The sequence below is a fragment of the Malus domestica genome, chromosome 02, assembly GCF_042453785.1.
Source record: "Malus domestica chromosome 02, GDT2T_hap1".
Classification (NCBI taxonomy): Eukaryota; Viridiplantae; Streptophyta; class Magnoliopsida; order Rosales; family Rosaceae; genus Malus; species Malus domestica.
In genome coordinates, this window is record NC_091662.1 from 4,501,820 (window position 1) to 4,524,126 (window position 22,307).

Genomic DNA, 22,307 nt, shown 5'->3' on the forward strand with positions numbered 1-22,307 from the left:
GATTATGCACGACTTTAATTATGTAACAAGTGAAGAGGCAATTTTCGCCAACCCTGACACGACAAGTTCCATTTTTTGTTCATTTTCTTGACGAAACAATCACATTTACCCTTACGATTAAGGGCATAGAGATAGAGTATGTGTTGGGTTCCGTTACAGTTCCGACACTACTTAGCACTGTAGAGAAGGAAATAAAACGACAACTCGGGATTTCTTACAACGTATTGAGTCTCTTCATGGCTCTTGCTGTGTTGTTCTTATCTCACGTCCTGTTTCTCGAGCTTGGTGTTTCCGGTTGCAAATTTTGGTTCGCCGGTGTAGTTCTCAGGGGAGGGGACTGTCTCACATCGTTCCCAGCAGACAGAGGTGGTTGACAACGATTGCGATAATGTGTTTTTCTACGGGGAGAACATACAGCAGTCAGCAGTTATCTTTTCACAACAGTCTTCAGTATTTGGAGGCACCTCAAGAAATTATCAAGGACAAACGAATGTAGAAAAGAAGAAATATCGAAGTTGGTTGTCAAAAGGGGACGAAAAATTGAGAGATACAGAGAAGAAGAAGATAAGAAGAAACTCGATGCAAATTTTGAGCTAGATTAGTTATTTTTCATTAACGAGCGATACAGAGAAGAAACAGCTGCATTTGGAGATAGCTGCTTTAGTTGTCAAGTTTGTAACATTAGCTTTCTGTAATTTCGGGGAAGAAACAGGAGTTAAAAAAAAAAGAATTAGGCAGTACCAAAGAAGAAAAATGTACAATCGCCACTTCTCAAACTTTGTAGTAGACCCAGGTATCCGAAGGACTCGGGGCTAATGTACCTGCATTAACAAAAAAACAAAGATCAGATTTGTGGAAGGGAGTCGCATGGTAGTTAAAATACTTGGCCATGTGTGAATGGTTTGAGATACCACCATAGAGGCATCCCCTAGGTGTGAGTTTCTCTCGTATCAGATCACTTATTGTAAGAATATCAGTAGTGAAAGTGAAATACCCGTGTCTGGATTGAAACATTGTGTCCTCCTTATGATGCTTGCAACATGCATCACCGAATCAACTTGAAGCTCTCCACCTCTCCACCTGTTAAATGTTTCATAAGCAGCATTGTTATAGTTCTCTCTGTTTGGGGGGATATACAACTAGTATTTGTAAAAGCTAAGCTCTAAAGGTCTCACCTTGATTCTTTGGCACAAATAGCCAAGTTTTGAGATGGGACAAAATGGGTCCCAAGACCCACATACAGTGCATCCGATGGTGTTGAAATCCTTTTTCCAGTAAGTCAAAGATAAGCACCAAGAAAGACATGACAGTGTTAAAACAAACATAGAACTAAGAATTGATGTATGAAGCAAACAGAGAAATGGTACAGGCCATTCTCTTTATATTCTTATAATCTAGACAGTTTCTCCTTATCAACGCCCGGAAAAACAGCTTGTTTCAGTCATAGGAAAGAAATTGCGCCCGAGTATAGAAAAGACATACCTACAGATCCTCCTCCTGGACTCTTTGCTGCTATACGCGAAAACCCACCATCTCGGAACAAACAAATTACATTCTCTGGCATTAGCAAGAACAGTCCTCTGAAATGTATCCACACAAAGTTAAGACACAGAAAATTCAAAGAGGCAATGTAATTCACAACATTGACAATCTCTGTCTGACAAGGCAATAATACCTCTCTAATGATCCGGTAGCGACAGTGACCTGATAGGCCAACACCAAAGCCCATTGTTATGCCATCCATGAAGCTTATATAGGGCTTCTTGTACTCAGAGATTTTGCATATTAGAGAATACTCAGCAGTGAATACCTGAAAAACGTGCAGCACAAACATCATACCGGTAGCCTCTCAATCTTAAGAAATGGTAGCTTAGAAAAGATATGAATCCTGTCCAACCAATACAAATCATATTACCCAAGTTCAAGCAAAATCAAGACTAAACAAATGATCAGATGTTGTAGGTTGCCCGAGAATGTGAAACATGAAATTCCAAAAGAAAAAAAATAATTGTATGTAAAAGAAGTAGCAGAACTCATATAAGTGATTTTCACTTTGAACTTTTAGGCCTATCAACAAATACATCATTAAGATTCTAATGCACTAATTTTTTGGTGGTTCGTTTTTGGCAGTGATCTGCTTCACATCACCCCCTGCAGGTAAACTAAATCTGGGTATTACTTATCAATGAATCAACATGCCAACTTAACGGACACCATCGATCTCTATATGGCAAAAAACCAACACATAAAGGAACAATGAAGTGAAACAATAAACAACATGACATGAAACAGCACGAACATCAAAGACAAACAATCTATCACGTAAGCACCTAAACAAGAAACAATTTTAATACAAAGCAAAGTGTAATGTAGAAACCTTAAACACAAGAGGTGTGTTTTTGTCCTTTTGAATTTCGGCAATAACCACTTTAATGTCCTTTCCTGCATTTACCATGATTGGTCACTCTCAAAACCTGACCTACCAAAAACAAAAATAACAGCCAAAAGAGCTAAACATAGTAACATACATATCTAGAAAAACTTATTTAACTACATGCTAAAATGGAAGTGTAAAATTGCCAAGAAAGATAAGAAACTAGTCAAATACGAATTCTGGGCATTAACAAGAACACACTTCACATTTGGGTCAGATTCCCATTCATCCAGATAGCTCTTGTATTTCACATCCGTATCTGCATTTTCCAACAATTCCCACATAAACAGAAACACAAAATTCTTCAAAAAAAAGCTAGCTTCTTCGAAATTTGAATCCAACGTTTCGTCTTATAACAAATGCAAGAACATAGATTTGTAATCAATACGATACCATAAAGTTCAAGCTCAAAAATTCAAACCAGCTCCAAATCAAAAGCATTTACAGATACATACATATATACATAAGCTGTGTGTGTGTTTATCTACATACCTAGGTTCTTGGCGTTGAGAGCTCGGGGGGCGACCGAGGGTGATGACGGCGACGCCAATTGGGTGGACGCTGCCCTTGACGAACGCGTCGGCGGAGGCCATGATCCCGAAGGTGCGGAGGAGGCGAGGAGGCGAGGGGATTTGGAGGGTTTGTAAAGAGAGAGGTTCGAATTTGGATTGAGGAAGAAGAAAGCGGACGACGATTTGCTCAGAATTTGGGTCGCTCCTCCCAATAATCTTCCCATTACTTCCGTTAGAGAGAGGGATATTTTTGGTGCTTCTGGACCGGACCACCCTTGATGTTTCAGTTAAATTACCGGGATATCGACAACTGAGAAATCGAAAACTGAAAGAGGCGTTTGACGAACTGATTGTGATCTGACTCAAGCATGTGATGATGACGATGCATCACCACCTTGGCTGTGCCTCCGGATCAAAAACCTATCATCACCATCAAAATCGTGCATATTTTCCTTCATAGGTTTGTCCCATACTAGATTAACCCCTGTTCCCTGAATTGTTGCATAACAAGAGTATGCCTCTGGCATTTCAAAAGTTATATCAACTTTATCCCAGCTTTGCAAATTGAGCTTATCGTTCGATATTTGCCAAAGAAAACATTCTTGCCAAAGAAAACATTCTTCAAATACAACCTCGTGCATTTCTATAACCGAATTTTCCTTGACTGCACGGGCACCCACATGCATTTCTTCTATAACCAAATTTTCCGTCATTTCTATAACCGAATTTTCCGTGACTGTGCGGGGAACCCTTATTTTTATATCAATACTGGTACGAGGATGACTATCTTTACATCTGATATAAGGGCTTGACTGAGAAGGACTTGAGCAATAAAAGCATACCAGAGTCAGCCCTTCAAAATTACGATCATCACTCGGGGGATATCAAAAGTGATTTTATTACCAACGTTGACAAACTCGAACCAATCAGGAACATAATCCCCATTGAGAAAAATGCCACCATATCCGCAAGAAGTCCATCCCTATATATACAGTGCAAGTGTCATATCTATATATATATATATATACACACACATGTACATGTACGTTGTGTGTGTGCATGTGCGCAATAGGAAGACAATTAAAGAGAGAGATACCTTTAGGACGTTCCTCATAAAATCAGCTGTGAGTTTGGGGCAATCCCTCATATCAATCCATGTCATGGAGTTTAATGACTTATCCAAGTCTGGAACCTCAGTGAGTGCGCTTGAATTACGTGCATTCAGTTCTCTCATATTCAACATTTTCGAAAAACTGGGCATTGTTACCAAACTGGAGCAATCAGACACATCCAGAAATTTCAAATTTGTTGGTAAATCATAGATTGTATGAAGGCTGAAGCAATTATTTAACCAGAGACTTTCAAGCTTTGAAAGATCACTGAGGCTGGGTAGGGTATGAAGGTTATGGCAGTTACTTAACAGCAAATTTTCAAGTTTTGAAAGACCACTGAGGCTGGGTAGGGTAAGAAAATCAATCTCTGAGAGATATAAATTTCTTAAAGAGTCTAAGCCGTGTAACGAATCGGGAAATTGCAGAGGAAACTTCGAATGCACACCCGCTAGAGATAAATGAGTGAGATTCTTCAATCTTACTGTGGAAAGCGGTACTTGTCTTATGGCTGTGGTAGATGCTGAAAGTACTCTCAATGATATCATCTTCCCTAAATCCTCGGGTAGTTCACTGAATTGACAACATTTATCAAGAACAAGAGTCTGAACGGATTTGGACTTGTAGAAATCCCCAGGAAGAGAAAAAAGATTCTCGCAGCCTGTGAGGTTCACCAAAGAAAGTTTTTTAAGATGACCAATGGAGGGGTGAATCTCGGACAAACTCTTACACCATTGCAATATCAACTCTTCAAGATTTGGGAGATTTGAAAAATCTGGTGATTTTTTCAAGTCATGGCAACTTCCGAGATTAAGGATTTTCAAGTTTTCAAGCGACTGTTGCACAAAATAAAAGGAAAATTAAAATTAATATCCAAAAAGAATATCTCATAAAAAAAGAGAAGGAAATCCATAAACAAATAGAAACATTATACATAACATCATGATGTGCAATCAATTGTACCTTGGAGCCCTCCCAAACTTGTACCAATTTGCTACACATTATCTCTAAAATAACTAGTCTTGGTTGATCAAAGAAGTCATCTGGTACGGACTTTAAAGGGCATTCTTCCCAACGCAACCATATTAACCCTTTGGGGAGATGTTTGTATTCTCCATTGAGCTGCACGTTGTAGAGCTGGAGCAGTCTCAGTTTCTTCATATTGGCAAATGCTTCTGTACTGAAACTAGGCATGTTAAACCAACAAGGGAAATATAGAGCAAGTCCTTCAACTTCTTCAGTTCCCTGTTAACAAAAGGTTATATTCATGTGTAAGAAACGGATTATTTGCATATGTTTACATGTATGAATACATGCAAGCACTATTGTTGGCTAATTGAGATGAATGTTACTTAATGTATAATACACATCCGTGAGTTATATGTGCTTTTCATGTACGATGCATTAAATTCAAAATTTTATTAGGAATGTACTTACAGAGTTATCTCTCAATACTTTAGTGACCTCTTGATGGTTCCACAACCTACTCCATTCTCCAGGATGACGAGGGAATCTTACATGGCCGGTCCCAAGCCCGGATAAAGGAGGAGGGGGAGGGCGTCAGGTAGTCGACAGCCGGCACTCCATGATCACGTCGAATCCTTATGAAAATGAATCCAGAACAAAATCGCGCTAAAGCTAGGGCGTCACCCGTAAGTGGCGCGCTGTGTGGCCCGAGCACAGTGATAAGTGAGCAAGGGTCGCTGTATCTCCATCGGCACCCGGATGCAGTGTTAAATGAGCAAGGGGGCCATAGAAACTTCTTTTCGAACGACTCCACTCAAAGTTGTTTGGGAGCATATGCTCCTATCAACTTTACCCGGGACACACAAAAGAAGTACTTTGATCCTATTAGACGGGGGAGGGTGAAGAAGCTAGGACAGAAGGGTAGAGTTCAAGAGAGCAAAATGCGTTTAGGAACGTGGAATATAGGAACCTTAACGGGAAAATCTATGGAAGTAGTGGAAGTTATGGTGAGGAGAAGGATAAATATTATGTGCCTACAAGAAACTAAGTGGGTTGGTAGTAAGGCAAAGGATCTAGAAAACTCAGGGTTTAAACTTTGGTATTCGGGCACAAATAGAACGAGAAACGGTGTTGGCATCATCGTGGACAAGACCTTGGTACAAGATGTTGTAGATGTCAAGAGGGTAGGAGATAGAATCATGACAATCAAGATTGTAATAGGACAAGAACTTATCAATGTGATTAGTGCGTACGCACCTCAAGTAGGGTTGGATACGAGTTCGAAGGAGAAATTTTGGGAAGATCTTGGAGACTTGGTGCAAGGAATTGCTCAGACGGAGAAGTTATTTATAGGAGGAGATTTAAATGGACACGTGGGCAGGGAGACAAGCAACTATGGAGGTTTTCATGGTGGCCATGGTTTTGGGGAGAGAAACGAGGATGGGGAAGCTATCTTGGATTTTGCAATGACATATGATCTCTTCTTAGCCAACACCTTCTTTAAAAAGAGAGAAGAACATGTGATCACCTACAAGAGTGGGTCGTCAAAAACACAAATAGATTTTCTTCTAATGAGGAAAGGGGATCGTATAACTTGTAAGGATTGCAAAGTTATACCAGGAGAGAGTGTGGCTAATCAACATCGCTTGTTGGTGATGGATGTACATATCAAAAGAGTAAGACAAAAGAACAAGACTTGGAAGTGCCCAAGGACTAGATGGTGGAATCTAAAAGAAGAAAAACAAGCCATTTTCAAAGAGAAGGTAATCACCCAATGTGTGTGGGATAGAGAGGGAGAAGCTAGCCAAATGTGGGATTCCATGGCTAGTTGTATCCGAAAAGTAGCAAAAGAGGTATTAGGAGAGTCCAAGGGCTTTGCCCCACACCAAAAGGAATCTTGGTGGTGGAATGAGGAGGTACAAACAAAGGTGAAGGCTAAGAAGGAATGTTGTAAAGCCTTATACAAGGAGAGGACCGATGAAAATGGTGAAAGGTATAGAAAAGCGAAGCAAGAGGCGAAGAAAGCTGTCAGAGAAGCTAAGTTAGTGGCTTACGACGATATGTATAAACGACTAGATACCAAAGAAGGAGAGTTGGATATCTATAAACTATCTAGAGCAAGGGAAAAGAAGACAAGGGATCTAAACCAAGTGAGGTGCATCAAGGATGAGGATGGAAAGGTTCTTGCTACAGAGAACGCGGTTAAAGACAGATGGAGAGGTTATTTTCATAATCTTTTCAATGAAGGACATGAAATGAGTGCTTCTTTAGGGGAGTTGAGTAACTCAGAAGAGTGTAGAAACTACTCTTTTTATCGTCGAATCCGGAAGGAAGAAGTGGTTGTAGCTTTGAAGAAGATGAAGCATAAAAAAGCAATAGGCCCAGACGATATACCAATCGAAGTGTGGAAACTTTTGGGAGAGACAGGTATAACATGGCTCACTGACCTTTTCAATAGGATTTTGAAAACGAAGAAGATGCCAAATGAGTGGCGAACGAGCACTTTGGTGCCTATCTACAAGAATAAGGGCGACGTACAAAATTGCATGAACTATAGGGGTATTAAGCTAATGAGTCATACAATGAAGCTCTGGGAGAGAGTCATTGAGCATAGATTGAGGCAAGAGACACGGGTTTCGGACAACCAATTCGGGTTCATGCCAGGGCGCTCAACCATTGAGGCAATCTATCTCTTACGAAGATTGATGGAAAGATATAGAGATGGGAAAAAGGATTTACACATGGTCTTTATAGATTTGGAAAAAGCGTATGATAGGGTCCCAAGAGACATTCTTTGGAGGATTTTAGAGAAGAAAGGAGTACGAGTAGCATATATCCAAGCTATAAAGGATATGTATGAAGGAGCAAAGACTGCCGTAAGAACTCATGAAGGACAAACCGAAAGCTTTCCCATAACTGTAGGATTACATCAAGGCTCATCCTTAAGTCCTTACCTTTTTGCGTTGGTAATGGATGAGTTAACAGGACATATTCAAGATGATATTCCTTGGTGTATGCTTTTCGCAGACGATATAGTGTTGATAGATGAAACTCAGGAAGGGGTAAATGCAAAGCTTAACCTTTGGAGAGAAGTGTTGGAATCTAAAGGTCTTCGCCTAAGCCGATCAAAGACAGAATATATGGAGTGCAAGTTCAGTGCAAATGGAGGCCAAAACGAGTTAGGGGTGAGGATCGGAGATCAAGAAATACCAAAGAGCGACCGTTTTCGTTACCTAGGATCTATCTTGCAAAAGAACGGAGAATTAGATGGAGATCTCAACCATAGAATACAAGCTGGATGGATGAAGTGGAAGAGTGCATCCGGCGTGTTATGTGACCGCCGTATGCCACTGAAGCTCAAGGGAAAATTTTATAGGACGGCAATAAGGCCGGCGATGCTGTATGGCACAGAATGTAGGGTGGTGAAACATCAACACGTACACAAAATGGGTGTAGCGGAGATGAGGATGCTTCGTTGGATGTGTGGGCACACGAGAAAGGATAAGATTAGGAATGAGGATATCCGGGGTAAAGTAGGAGTAGCCGAAATTGAAGGAAAGATGAGAGAAAATCGGTTACGGTGGTTTGGACATGTGCAAAGAAGGCCTACTGACGCTCCGATTAGAAGATGCGACTATGGGACAGAGGTTCAGGGCCGAAGGGGTAGAGGAAGACCTAGGAAAACTTTGGAAGAGACTCTAAGAAAAGACTTAGAGTACTTGGATCTAACGAAGGACATGACACAGGATCGAGCACAATGGCGTTCTAAGATTCATATAGCCGATCCCACTCAGTGACTTGGATTTTCCAAGTCTCCAACCGAGAAGTTTTCCTCACTCGGAAAATTAAGGGAACACTACCCCAACCTACATGCTCCACTCAGAAAGCTTCAACATACAAGCTTCAACAAAAGAAAATTCAAAGAACTTAGCGAAGAAGGCTTTGGTGTATTTAACACAATACGTTGAAATGAAGGAAAGCTTATTTATTGATATCCCCGATAAGCTACAAATATGTACATATACATGAGTCAAAATAAACACACAAGAGGGAGCCTTCACAAAGGTTGCTTAGGAGAAGCCTCAGCAGTCGGTAGAGCCCCAGAAAGAGAAGGCACCGGAGGGGGATCATTTGGAGCCTCAGTACTGGACAGAACCCTAGAAGGAGGAGGCATCAGAGGTTGATCATTTGGAGCTTCATTACGCGGTACAGCCCCAGAAGACGAAGGCAATAAATACCTTTTGAACAAACCCACAAATCTCTGATGATCAAGTAAAACCTGACCATCAGTTTCCTTTATCTGGTCAAGCTTCCTCTTCATGTTTGTAGCATAGTCATGTGCGAGCCGGTGCAACTGTTTATTCTCATGCTTGAGCCCTCTAATCTCCTGTTTGAGACTCATCACTTCAGCCGCCAATGATTCAACTTGGCGGGTTCGAGCAAATAGGCGTTGGGCCATATTAGACACAGAACCTGCACACTGAACACTGAGAGCCAGCGAATCCTTAACAGCTAACTCATCAGACCGTTTGGAAAGTAGTCTGTTATCTTTGGGAGTGAGAAGGTTCCTGGCCACCACCGCAGCGGTCATATCATTCTTCATCACGGAATCCCCAACGGTAAGAGGACCAGTAGGGGAGACGAAGGATGGGCGCCATATGTTGTCTGGAGAAGGCGGGGCTGCCTCTTCAACAAGGTTCAAGTCAAAACGACGGTCGGAGGGGCCAGACATTTTCAAAGGTGTTGAATCTAGAAGAGGTCAGACAAATCAAGATCTTAGAAGTGCAAGAATGAAGCTTCTACTGGTGGAGATTCAAGTGTGCTTTGGAACTTAATGCCAGCCCCTATAAAAATCTGCACTCGACGGAGCTTCAGAAATCGAAGAGGCGCCTGCTCAGAAATCGAAGAGGCGTTTGCTTTCTCAAAAGCTGGGCTGCTTAGAGATCACGAGGGTTGATCTCAGAAATCGAAGAGGCGTTTGCTTTCTCAAAAGTTGGGCTGCTCAAAGACCACGAAGGTCGATCTCAGAAATCGAAGAGGCGCTCGCTTTCTCAAAAGCTGGGCTCCCCAGAGACCACGAGGGCCGATCTCAGAAATCGAAGAGGCACCTACTTTTCCAGCCTTGTCAGCACCTGTCACACGCACACTCAGCTTTGCGGAAATTATGGGCATTCTGTCGAAGACTTCTGGGGAAGTAGAAAACACATGAATCTTACTGTTCAATCACTCACTTCCCACACGCAACAATAGCTCATGGGTACCACAGATAACTTTGCCAAAGTTCTCTGCAAAGTTGAGCACGTGAAGCTTGCAGCTCCTACTACATCGCTCTGACCAAGAAGGGTAAAAGAATAGGCAAAGAAACAGCACTAACAAAGTTTAGACCCATAAATTTTGAAGGTCTAGCTACCATATTATTACCCACAAGGGTAAAGGAACAGTACCACTGCTGGATAATTGGAAAGTCCCTGTGTGTCAACCTCTGTGCTTCGTGGCAAGGTAGACTAGCAAACATGCCCAACCTTTACTCACATTCGAGAAAACACTCCCAATAAGATTGCTTGCTCCAAAATCGAAGAGGCACCGTCCTCCGAATCTCGAGAGCCAGACTCCCAACATGACTACTTTCTTAAAAATCGAAGAGAGGGTAAAGGAACAGTACCATTGCTGGATAATTGGAAAGTCCTTGTGTGTCAACCTCTATGCTTCGTGGCAAGGTAGACTAGCAAACATGCCCAACCTTTACTCACATTCGAGAAAACACTCCCAACAAGATTGCTTGCTCCAAAATCGAAGAGGCACCGCCCTCCGAATCTCGAGAGCCAGACTCCCAACATGATTACTTTCTCAAAAATCGAAGAGACACTGCTCCCCGAATCTTCGAGAGCCAGACCCCCAGCATGATTGCTTTCTCAAAAATCGATGAGGCATCGTTCTCCGAATCAATCGAAGAGGCGCTCGCTTTCTCAAAAGCTGGGCTGCTCAGAGACCACGAGGGCCGATCTCAGAAATCGAAGAGGCACCTACTTTTCTAGCCTTGTCAGCACCTGTCACACGCACACTCAGCTTTGCAGAAATTATGGGCATTCTGTCGAAGACTTCTGGTGAAGTAGAAAGCACATGAATCTTACTGTTCAATCACCCACTTCCCACACGCAACAATAGCTCATGGGTACCACAGATAACTTTGCTAAAGTTCTCTGCCAAAGTTGAGCACGTGAAGCCTGCAGCTCCCACTACATCGCTCTGACCAAGAAAGGTAAAAGAATAGCAAAGAAACAGCACTAACAAAGTTTAGACACATAAATTTTGAAGGTCTAGCTACCATATTATTACCCACAAGGGTAAAGGAACAGTACCACTGCTGGATAATTGGAAAGTCCCTGTGTGTCAACCTCTGTGCTTCGTGGCAAGGTAGACTAGCAAACATGCCCAACCTTTACTCACATTCGAGAAAACACTCCCAACAAGATTGCTTGCTCCAAAATCGAAGAGGCACCGTCCTCCGAATCTCGAGAGCCAGACTCCCAACATGACTACTTTCTCAAAATCGAAGAGAGGGTAAAGGAACAGTACCATTGCTGGATAATTGGAAAGTCCCTGTGTGTCAACCTTTGTGCTTCGTGGCAAGGTAGACTAGCAAACATGCCCAACCTTTACTCACATTCGAGACAACACTCCCAACAAGATTGCTTGCTCCAAAATCGAAGAGGCACCGCCCTCCGAATCTCGAGAGCCAGACTCCCAACATGATTACTTCCTCAAAAATCGAAGAGACACTGCTCTCCGAATCTCGAGAGCCAGACCCCCAGCATGATTGCATTCTCAAAAATCGAAGAGGCATCGTTCTCTGAATCTCGAGAGCCAGATACCACAGACCACTTTTTCAAAGTGCTCTGACAGAGTTAAAACATGTGAAACTGACAGCTCCCACTACCGTGCTATGACCAAGCAGGGTAAAGGAATAGCATTACTACTTGTTGTTAGGGAGACTCCTATATATGTCGACCTCCATCCCCAACGGACAGGCACACCTGCAAAAATGCTCAACCCTTCATCATATCTGAGAGGGCACTCCCAACGAAGCCTTTCGAAATATTCAGCTTTCTTTCCCCCCGATAATACCTCTGCAAACAAGCTATACTAGAGCAAGAATATCTCATATCATCAGGGTTAAAAGCAAGAGTATCCCATATCATGCTTTTTCCCTGTCTTTTCCTTTGGCCTTGTTTTTACCTGCAAGACAAGGAGAAAGAGAGCAATCAGTCAGCACTTGGAATCAAGCTTCCATCCAGGAATTGACTGCCTGGAACCCCTTACCTGATTACTTACCTGGCATTGCTCTCGAGTACTCATGTTCAACATCTTATGTTTCCAGGGAAGATTCCGCATCTGCTTGAGGAACAAATAGGGCAAGTGCGAAGGATACAAGGAAGCATGTGGAGACAAGCGTAACAGCACACGTGCCGATACATCCATTACTCTGTCAAAAGCAAAAGTATCCCATATCAGCAGGGTGGAACGTACTCTAGATTTGATGGACTTGTTTTGACCCTCAAATTCTTCAGTCGGCCTTATACTCTGGAGGAAACCAGAAAACCCTCCAGCTTAGTTCAAGAATAAGCCTGTGGAAAGTTACTTCTTCAAAAGCAAAAGTATCTCATATCATCTCTTCTCATTTTTCTTCTCTTTATCCTTCCTGCTGCTGCAAGATGGGGAGAAGGTGAACAATCAGTCGGAGCTCTGATTGCTTACCTTGTCTGTCACCTCTTTCAGCAGACCCCCTAGCTCGGCGACTTGGGGGACTCCTACTACATGGTTTGTATCGCGCTTGATCAAGCCTGAAACTACAAGTAAGCTTCAAGTGAAATTGATACATTACCTTGTGCATCTCCACCAGTTAAAGATACCACCCCTGGATGGAGGAAGAGTACTTCCAGAGAAGATGCCACATCTACCTATGAGACAGATAAGGCAAGTCAAGACGACACCACACTCCGATACTTAGAAGTTTCGTGATTACGAGATCATTCTCCCACAATATTTTCTAATGTCATTTGTACTAAATCATTCACTTGTACTCACTAAAGGAGAGCTTGAACCTATGTACTTGTGTAAACCCTTCACAATTAATGAGAACTCTTCTATTCCGTGGACATAGCCAATCTGGGTGAACCACGTATATCTTGTGTTTGCTTTCCTATCTCTATCCATTTATATACTTATCCACACTAATGACCGGAGCAATCTAGCGAAGATCACAAAAAGCGACCGTTTTCGCTACCTAGGATCTATCTTGCAAGAGAACGGAGAATTAGATGGAGATCTCAACCATAGAATACGAGCTGGATGGATGAAGTGTAAGAGTGCATCCGGCGTGTTGTGTGACCGTCGTAGGCCACTGAAGCTCAAGGGAAAATTTTATAGGACGGCAATAAGGCCAGCGATGTTGTATGGCACAGAATGTTGGGCGGTGAAGCATCAACACGTACACAAAATGGGTGTAGCGGAGATGAGGATGCTTCGTGGGATGTGTGGGCACACGAGAAAGGATAAGATTGGGAATGAGGATATCCGAGGTAAAGTAGGAGTAGCCGAAATTGTAGGAAAGATGAGAGAAAATCAGCTCCGGTGATTTGGACATGTGCAAAGAAGGCCGACTGACGCTCCGGTTCGAAGATGTGACTACGGGACAGAGGTCCAGGGCCGAAGGGGTAGAGGAAGACCTAGGAAAACTTTGGAAGAGACTCTAAGAAAAGACTTAGAGTACTTGGATCTAACGGAGGACATGACACAAAACCGAGCGCAATGGCGTTCTAGGATTCATATAGCCGACCCCACTTAGTGGGAAAAGGCTTTGTTGTTGTTGTTGTTGATTAATTTGGCCATTTCTCGAAGCAAATCATGCATATTCAACCTGTTGTGTTCAACAGTTATAAGGCATCGTTCACGAAGGTCACTGATTCCTACTGTTGCAAAAAACTCACATCCATCTAATATTTTTGCGACAAAGTCCTTATCCCATCCAATAAAGAAACAAGAAATGTCAAGGAATATATCCTTCTGTGTAAGATCTAGCCTTTCAAAGCTTACTCTTAGCGGTTTCATTATTCCTTCATCAGGAAATTTTTTCAATTTCTCCAACTGACTTTTCCACTCTGTTGGGGTTCTTTCAATCATAGAAGAACCTAAAACTTCAAGGGCTAGTGGCAAACCTCCACAGTAAGAAACCACCTCTTTTGAGAGTTCAAGATATCCTTCATTAGGCCAACTATTTCCAAAGGCATGCCAACTAAAGAGCTTCAGAGCTTCTTCTTCATTCATTTCCTTAAGCGGATATGTCTTGTCCACTTTCATGTTCACTTGCTTTAGTAAACGTTCATCTCGTGTCGTTATGATAATTCTACTTCCTGGACTAAACCAATCACGATTTCCAACTATTGCATTTAGTTGTTCCACTTTGTCTACATTGTCAATAATGACAAGTACGCTTCTACGTTGGAGATGATTTTTTATCAGACTCATTCCTCGATCAACACTGGTTAACTTAGACTCGGTCTGTTTCAAGATGTCAGAAACAAGTTTTCCTTGCAAATCAACCAGATCATATTCACTAACGTTGGCAAGGAAACTTTTGAATTGGAACTTATGATGAATTTGGTTATAAATGGCTTTGGCAGCTGTTGTTTTACCCAATCCACCCATACCCCAAATTCCAACCATGCGAACAACATCTGATCCACCATTTGAAAGATAAGTGATGATATCTTGAATGCGATTATATATTCCAACTGGGTGCTTGGCCACATGTAATTTTTCTGCGCTCGGAAGCCATTCCGGGATAATCTTGTCAACAATTTCTCTAATAAGCTTTGCTTCGCGCCTGAAAAATTGAATTGGTAAGCTTAGTAAGTAGGCTCAGTAGGAGCTATTAGTACTAATATAAACAATTTTCTTTCCTTCTTCCTTCGTGTGTGTGTGTATATATATATGTACACAAACTAGCTACTAGCTAGTATGTGATTTTGTGACCAACTTCAATAAAAGAAACAAATTCATTCATGGATATATTAAAGTTTGGTGTATCAATTAAACTCCAATTAAGATTCAAGAAATTTGGGGGATGCGGGTTCGGGGTTCGGGTGAAGGCTGCGGTCCGTGGGCTACAGGTTGGGGACGGCCGGGGAGTAGGGATTAGGGATTAGGGATTGGGGGTTGGAAGTGGGAGGTTGACGGGGTGTGAATCAAAGATTGAAGGTGAAGGGGTGGGCTGCGAGCCTGCGAGTGTTGATGGGGTGAAACTAACATGTAAAGTTGTAAACACTTTTAACTAAAATTTAAAGGAATTGGTTACGAAGGACTAACGCTCCAGATTTTATCAAGTTCAAGGACAAAATGTAATGAATTTTTAATTTAGGAACCAAAGCTACAATTTTCCTCTAGATTTTATATGAGAGATTAAGGCGTATTAATTAAGCATGTTAATAAGTGTAATACAACTTAAATATTGAAAAGCACGTGAATGATTACCGATTATCAGTGATTTGAAGATGGTAGCCAGACAAATTTGCAGCTTTTGTAAGAACCTCTTCCCACTGCTTTACCCCTTCTTGTTTAGCTTCACGTTTCTTGCGTTTCTTGTCATCCTTTTCTTCACCCATGCCCTCTTCGTGCTCCTGAAATTCTTCGGCTAACTCTGCAGCTTCTCTAAGAGCCTTTCTCCACTGCTTTACCCTTTCTCGGTTTTCTTCACGTTTCTTGTCATCTTTTTCTTTACGGATGTTCTTTTTGTGCTTCTTAAATGCTTGGGCTAAAACTCCATTCTGCTTCCTGACATGTGAAGGATCAATGTGATAGAATATTGGCAAAACATGTCGCCCCAGTTTGTCTCTGCACTCCATGATCTTCACCAGCTCGTTAAGACACCAACTTGAATCTGCATACCTCTCTGAGAAGACAATGATAGAGATCTTCGATTTTTCGATTGCCTGTTCCAGTTCTTTTTGTATTTCTTCCCCTCTTTTTAGACCATCCTCATCAATATAAGCCTGGTATCCCTTGTCTGTTAATGCCGCATGGAGGTGGTCCGTGAAGCCATTGCGTGTGTCTTCACCGCTGAAGCTCAAGAACACGTCGTAATTCCAAAGTTTTGACTTGGAGGAGGATGAAGAGGAGGCTTCGTGGGTTGTCATGGCAGTATCCACCGTTATGGCACAGCAGTGGTTTAGATCACGACTGAAAAATGGCAGTAGTTGTGTTTGTGCTGTTGAACGGATGATCCTGAAATACCTAAACCCAAATCAAGCTCCTTCAGTCAACAAGAATATAGTTTATAATATAATAATGTTGGCGTATGGACTTGAGAAACGACATAATGTTGGCCAGAAGGTGCAGAGAGAAACTTGAATGCAAGCTTTCTGAAATTTTCCAAACAATACAGATAGAAAGGTAACACCCTAGTCAGACGAGGTGCGAGCTTTCTAAGAAACCCAGATGACAAAATCAACAAAATAGAATGGAAAAATGACTTGCACTTTTAAGGCATGCTCGAACCTGGATCTAAAATTGGTGGTGGGTCGATTGTTGGTCACCAACTCTAAACGAAGAATTCATCAAAACCTAGAAATTTAAACAAAGAATTTTCCAAATCACCATTTACTAAAAACCAGTTACTATCATGCATGATGGCTTGCCAAAGACTGAATTAAGGAATACACAACTTTACTTTTATGATTATTTTCAATGACAGCTAAAAGGTCAGATCCAAATGAAAATAAAAGTTAGAACTTCACAAAACGAATTAAAAACCTAATTCAAAAGTTACAAACACCCACCAAATGACTCCAGATAAAGTTTTAAACTCAAGGTCAAACCAAATGAAATTAAAAGTTAGGACTTCACAAAACCAATTGAAAATCTGATTCCAAAGTTCCAAACACCCACCAAATGAATCCGGATAAAGTTTAAACTCAAAACCCAACAGAAACAAAAGCATTGGTGTGAATTAACTGTATCTAATTGAAGAAACTAAAACAAAAGTAAGCAAAGTACATACCTCAAAATGTCAAGCAACTAAGTTCTTCCTCCGACGACCCAAAACTCTGAAAATTCCACACAAAAAAAGGTAAATCCATTAGCAATTCATAGCTTTCAAAATTAGCAAAAACTTGGGCAACAATAAAGATGCGTTGAGAACCATCACTCCTTCTCCTTATGTATTTGAAAAGATATTTTATAAGCAGTTTATGTAGTCATTCTGATCATGTTGCATATAAATTCCTTTTCTACAGAGTTCAAAAATATATGGCAGTTTATGGCATCTGTTGAAACTTGAATAACATGGTTGAAAGATTTAAAATTGATACATTCAATTTTCATGTGTAAAACTATAACATATAGCTAAAGTTATTGGTCTATATATCCATATCAATCAAGTCGTAATATGTTTATCGATGTAAAAAGATGATTTCAGTCATGTGATAACATGCTTCTTGATAGTATAGCTAAGCTGAAGTTTGGTCTAAGTTGGATACAAATCGACCAAAATCTTAATAAGAGACTCTTTTAACTTTTAACCAAAAAATAAGCACCACAATACTACACTTATAAGTTTTATCATGCACAAAGTACACAGCACTGATTGCCACTTTTAGAGTAAGAACAATACTTTACCAGAAGAAAACAACAAAACACTCAAAACCCAGAAACAGAAACACACTTAGGATTCAAACTCCTCAAAAACATGAGAAAGAGAGAGAGAGTGTGTGTGAGGAATGAGAATAAAAAACAATATTATTTTTCACACAAACTAAAAATTGCTTATAAAAGTTAGAAATCAAAACAAATTAATGCAAATCCAAAATTGACCTAAATTAAATCTGATTAGTTAAATGTTTGTTGCCCTACAAATGTCGTTACACCCGACAAAACTTGCTTTGAAGTTGATATTTTGGTCAATCCTGGGGAAAAGGAGTTATTGGTGTTGGAGCAGTTGTCATGGAGAATACCATCTCCCTGTTGAATGATCTAAAACAGGACTTACTGCTTCTGCTGGCCATAATAATTTAGGAGGCCCTTCTCTCCAGATTTTCTCAATAACTTTCCTTTTCGTAGCTGGTAAGATTGCAACTCTAAGAATTGCTCTGAAGATATATATACAAACAAAATCAAAGTAAAACTAAGTTATTGGAAGAAATTTGGAAAACACAAACACCACTACAACTCAGAGTTAAAGTCAACAGAAACCAAATGGTACAAGTTGAAAAAATATATGGTCATGAATCGAGAACTTCAACAAACTAACAGCAATAAAATCTCATATAATCTATCAAAAACCAAAAAAGAGAGAGGTAATTTCAAGACCTTGTAACGCTGAGGCCTCGTACAGTTGTAGTACTAATATATGGTTGATGCACCTGTTGCTCAATCAAATCCTTTGTCTGGCTAGAAAAAATAAAAATCTATAAATACATTCACGTCCAATTTATGAGAAATCATGGGAAAGCAAATGCACTGATAACAGAATCATGAATATGAAGAACTTGCCAAAAAGAAAAAGAAAACTTCTTATAGTGTGCCAAGAACATCCTCCTACTCCAAGCAAAATTTTTATGGCATTATCCACTTCTCAATTCATAATTCAACCAGTAACCCAAAGTCTATAGTGTATGAAATAGTGATATCTTAGTTGATCATGATGATAATTAAGCAGATTAAATGAGGACCCATAAAGCGTACAAAAATTCAGAAAATAAAAGGTCCAAAACTGCCATAAGAAAACGCAGAATATATAAACGGAAAATCAAAATAAGAGAAGCGAAAAAGGAAGACAAAACCAAACAAAAAGGCCACAATCATGAAAGTCAAACACGAACAATCCAAACATTTGTGGAAAATACCAATAAATACAACAACAACAACAACAACAACAACAACAAAGCCTTTTCCCACTAAGTGGGGTCGGCTATATGAATCCTAGAACGCCATTGCGCTCGGTTTTGTGTCATGCCCTCCGTTAGATCCAAGTACTCTAAGTCTTTTCTTAGAGTCTCTTCCAAAGTTTTCCTAGGTCTTCCTCTACCCCTTCGGCCCTGAACCTCTGTCCTGTAGTCACATCTTCGAACCGGAGCGTCAGTCGGCCTTCTTTGCACATGTCCAAATCACCAGAGCCGATTTTCTCTCATCTTTCCTACAATTTCGGCTACTCCTACTTTACCTCGGATATCCTCATTCCCAATCTTATCCTTTCTCGTGTGCCCACACATCCCACGAAGCATCCTCATCTCCGCTACACCCATTTTGTGTACGTGTTGATGCTTCACCACCCAACATTCTCTGCCATACAACATCGCTGGCCTTATTGCCGTCCTATAAAATTTTCCCTTGAGCTTCAGTGGCCTACGACGGTCACACAACACGCCGGATGCACTCTTTCCATCCAGCTCGTATTCTATGGTTGAGATCTCCATCTAATTCTCCGTTCTCTTGCAAGATAGATCCTAGGTAACGAAAACGGTCGCTTTTTGTGATCTTCGCTAGATTGCTCCGGTCATTAGTGTGGATAAGTATATAAATGGATAGAGATAGGAAAGCAAACACAAGATGTACGTGGTTCACCCAGATTGGCTACGTCCACGGAATAGAAGAGTTCTCATTAATTGTAAAGGGTTTACACAAGTACATAGGTTCAAGCTCTCCTTTAGTGAGTACGAGTGAATGATTTACCAATAAATGCTCAACTAAAAACGAAAGAAAACGTAGAACAAGTTTACCTGTTCTTCCCCTAATTAAACTGGAATACAATTCACCACTAATATTCTCGTCATCCTCCTCAGCCTGAAAAATTTAGTAGAACATAATGATAAGAATCTAGCAGTATTTCCATTGTTTAAAACCCAAATTCCAGAAATCATGAAAAATGGAAGCTTTATATGGAAATTGAAGCTTTACCTGCAGATCAGCAACAGCAAATGGAATCCAACGGCATATACCTCAAAAGTGAGAGAGAGAGAGAGCTGAGAGATGAGTGAGAGAATCGATCAATAAAACCCCCCAAAATCACAAAATGAAAACTGAACAGAAAACAAATTTGCAAATCTAAAATAAAAAAAACGAAATTGAAACACCCACACTAGAAAGCTGTAAAACTCACCAGGAAACGCTAGTTTCTGGGTAAAAAAATTATTCGAATCGAATTGAAGAACGGAGGAAAGTTGTGCTGGTTCAGTGGTTTTTCCAGTAAGAAAGCACCTTGTTTGTAATTCGTGAGAGGTTGGAGAGCGAGAGAAGCCGATTTGGGAGCCAAAGAAAGCGAGGTTGGAGACCGACGGAGGCTGAGAATTGTGAGGGAGAAAAACGAAAAGGAAAGGAAAAGCGGAGAAGAAGTCACGATTATCGACGCGTGGGTAGCATTCCACTGTGCCAACTGCCAAGGACGAAAATGAACGGGGAATGGAAAAAGATCACTTAATTGCGATGCTGTTGATTACCCGTCTTTCTAGAACAAGACTAGGCTGCCGAATATTCAGCAGCCGCTCATGCTGACACTCTACATGAAAATTAGGTACAAGTAGGAAAGGCTCTTGAATTGTTCAGCAGCCAAGTTAATTCAGCCTTTCTATTTGACTAAGTTCTTTTTCACATTCTTCTCTAAAAAACATGGTTCCTTTTCACATTATTACAATTTTATATTTATATTTTTACAAAAAGGGATTTGTTCAAATTAATTTTTTTCAAAAAATTTCGTGTGGTGAGTGAAATGAAAGTGAAACACTCTCTTTGTTATGATTATTACAATATTTATATTTTTACAAAAGGGATTTATCTAAACTAAAATTTTCAAAATTACTAAAAAGATTCGAACTTTCGTGTATATGAATATATGGAGTAAATTGATCATGGCTGAAAATATGGACTTGAGAAACAACATAGGCAAGGAAGGTGTAAAGAAAGAGTAATAGAGAGGAAAAGAGAAAAGAAACGAACATGATAAAACAAAGACTATCGAATACATTATAAAACAATGACTTCTTGGCGGTTATTACATCTCAATCATCAATAATACATTATTTTAAGTTGAAATGTGGAAGGATTTGAGAAGTAGCATGACAACAACCACATAATAAACAAAAGTGGACCCAAATGTGAAGGGATGATTAAAAACAATTATTCAAGATGAGCGGTAATTGATTCAACCATTTACAAGATTCGAACTTAGAATCATGATGGATCATTGTATTAACTATTAACAGGTGCTATAATATAAACGAAAACTAATGAAAATGGCTTCAAATTTTTACATTTTAATCAAAAACCATCCACTAACTTTATTTAATGATAAGGACAAAAGAACTAAAAAAAAAAATCATAAAGAACACAACTTGCACTAGGCGCATCCCCCCATATAAACTGGTATAACAAATCCTTCATGTTTTGCTTGCTGCAGGCACCTTGGAAACTCAGATACCAATTACTTTGGAGTTTGTCAAAATAAAAGCAAAATCTTTTGAGAAACCTCACTGCCCAAAACAAAAGCAAGTATGGAAGTGCGAGAATACTCCATTATAATCCAATACACAACTCCATCAAAGAATGTACACTTAGATTGCCAAGAAATCACAGTATTTGAAAAAGAAGGCATCACAGTTATTCTTCTCCAAGCATATGACCTAAGGCAGTAAACCTCAACTTCAAGGATGACATTCTCGTGTGGAAGCAAAACCCTAACAAGCCTCACAACCTTATAGTCGTTTTTTTCCCATTGAAGGACATGAAGCGGAGGTACGATATGGACTCATATCCATGGGTGAATTCGATTTTAGTGATTTCATTTGTGTTATTTTTTTATTTTGCAGAGAGAGAAGGTGAGATTGTAGGTGGAGGAGAAGAGGAAGTCGTAGATGGGTGGACAATAGAAGAAAATTAAGTAATTGGTGTAGAAAGTTAAGAAATTGAAGACATATAGAGAAAATTTGATGAGCATTGAAGAAAATTAGGAGAAGAAAATGTGTTTGGAATGTGAGAATGTGCTAAGAAAATCCAAGAAGAGGAGAGAATAATGTAGTACCGTCAAGTTTCATAAATAGTGTAGTAAGTTTCATAAACAGTATTGTAAGTTTTCATAAACAGTGTCGTAAGTTTCATAAACAGTATCGTAAGTTTCATAAACAGTATCGTAGGTTTCATAAACAGTGTAAAGGTTTCATAAACATTGTGAGGATCCGAGGGTCCGCGTGTCAGATTTTTTTTAATTTTTTTTTAATATCAAAATTATGTCTCTTTCATTAA

General features: G+C 40.2%; 3 protein-coding genes across 17 annotated transcripts in view; all 3 read right to left on the bottom strand.

Moving 5' to 3' along the window:
• LOC103407734 (disease resistance protein RPV1-like) overlaps positions 1-20,559 on the bottom strand; it is a 55,043-nt gene extending 34,484 nt beyond the window's left edge. For 8 of the 13 annotated variants that reach the window (XM_070806234.1, XM_070806259.1, XM_070806233.1 and 5 more), the window contains exons 1-5: positions 20,173-20,558; positions 19,971-20,035; positions 19,793-19,856; positions 18,384-18,464; positions 17,077-17,122 (exon numbers count right to left, since the gene is read on the bottom strand). The gene's annotated coding sequence lies outside the window, so the exon portion shown is untranslated. The other 5 variants (XM_070806242.1, XM_070806240.1, XM_070806254.1 and 2 more) reach the window with 3 other exon arrangements.
• Positions 577-5,581, bottom strand: LOC103449375 (3-hydroxyisobutyryl-CoA hydrolase-like protein 3, mitochondrial). 3 transcript variants are annotated; one of them, XM_029110024.2, is made up of 11 exons: positions 5,493-5,581; positions 5,019-5,300; positions 4,043-4,891; positions 2,927-3,928; positions 2,636-2,693; positions 2,378-2,479; positions 1,676-1,810; positions 1,483-1,580; positions 1,176-1,265; positions 995-1,080; positions 577-821 (listed from the first exon to the last, which is right to left on the bottom strand). In XM_029110024.2, the coding sequence occupies exons 6-11, from the start codon at positions 2,453-2,455 to the stop codon at positions 772-774; spliced, it is 537 nt and encodes a 178-aa protein (XP_028965857.1). In that variant the 5' UTR covers positions 2,456-2,479; positions 2,636-2,693; positions 2,927-3,928; positions 4,043-4,891; positions 5,019-5,300; positions 5,493-5,581; the 3' UTR covers positions 577-771. The 3 variants fall into 3 exon arrangements, 2 of the variants coding, with proteins under 2 accessions (XP_028965857.1, XP_070662464.1); XM_070806363.1 differs by having other exon boundaries at positions 2,598-2,693; XR_011571979.1 differs by lacking the exons at positions 577-821; positions 995-1,080; positions 1,176-1,265; positions 1,483-1,580 and having other exon boundaries at positions 1,777-1,810; positions 2,378-2,442; positions 5,493-5,575.
• Positions 13,863-16,213, bottom strand: LOC103418166 (disease resistance protein RUN1-like). The gene is made up of 2 exons (XM_070810381.1): positions 15,552-16,213; positions 13,863-14,904 (listed from the first exon to the last, which is right to left on the bottom strand). The coding sequence occupies exons 1-2, from the start codon at positions 16,211-16,213 to the stop codon at positions 13,863-13,865; spliced, it is 1,704 nt and encodes a 567-aa protein (XP_070666482.1).
• Positions 20,560-22,307: the final 1,748 nt, after the last annotated feature.

Bases quoted from the DNA above. Each gene is read 5' to 3' on its own strand.
- LOC103418166 (XM_070810381.1), bottom strand. From the start codon at position 16,213: ATGACAACCCACGAAGCCTCCTCTTCATCCTCCTCCAAGTCAAAACTT. The intron at 14,905-15,551 runs GTAATCATTCAC...TCAATTTTTCAG, and splicing joins CTTCAAATCACTGATAATCG to GCGCGAAGCAAAGCTTATTA.
- LOC103449375 (XM_029110024.2), bottom strand. From the start codon at position 2,455: ATGGTAAATGCAGGAAAGGACATTAAAGTGGTTATTGCCGAAATTCAA. The intron at 1,581-1,675 runs GTATTATTGCCT...GATACATTTCAG, and splicing joins GCTACCGGATCATTAGAGAG to AGGACTGTTCTTGCTAATGC. The intron at 822-994 runs GTATTTCACTTT...TTGTTAATGCAG, and splicing joins ATGTTTCAATCCAGACACGG to GTACATTAGCCCCGAGTCCT.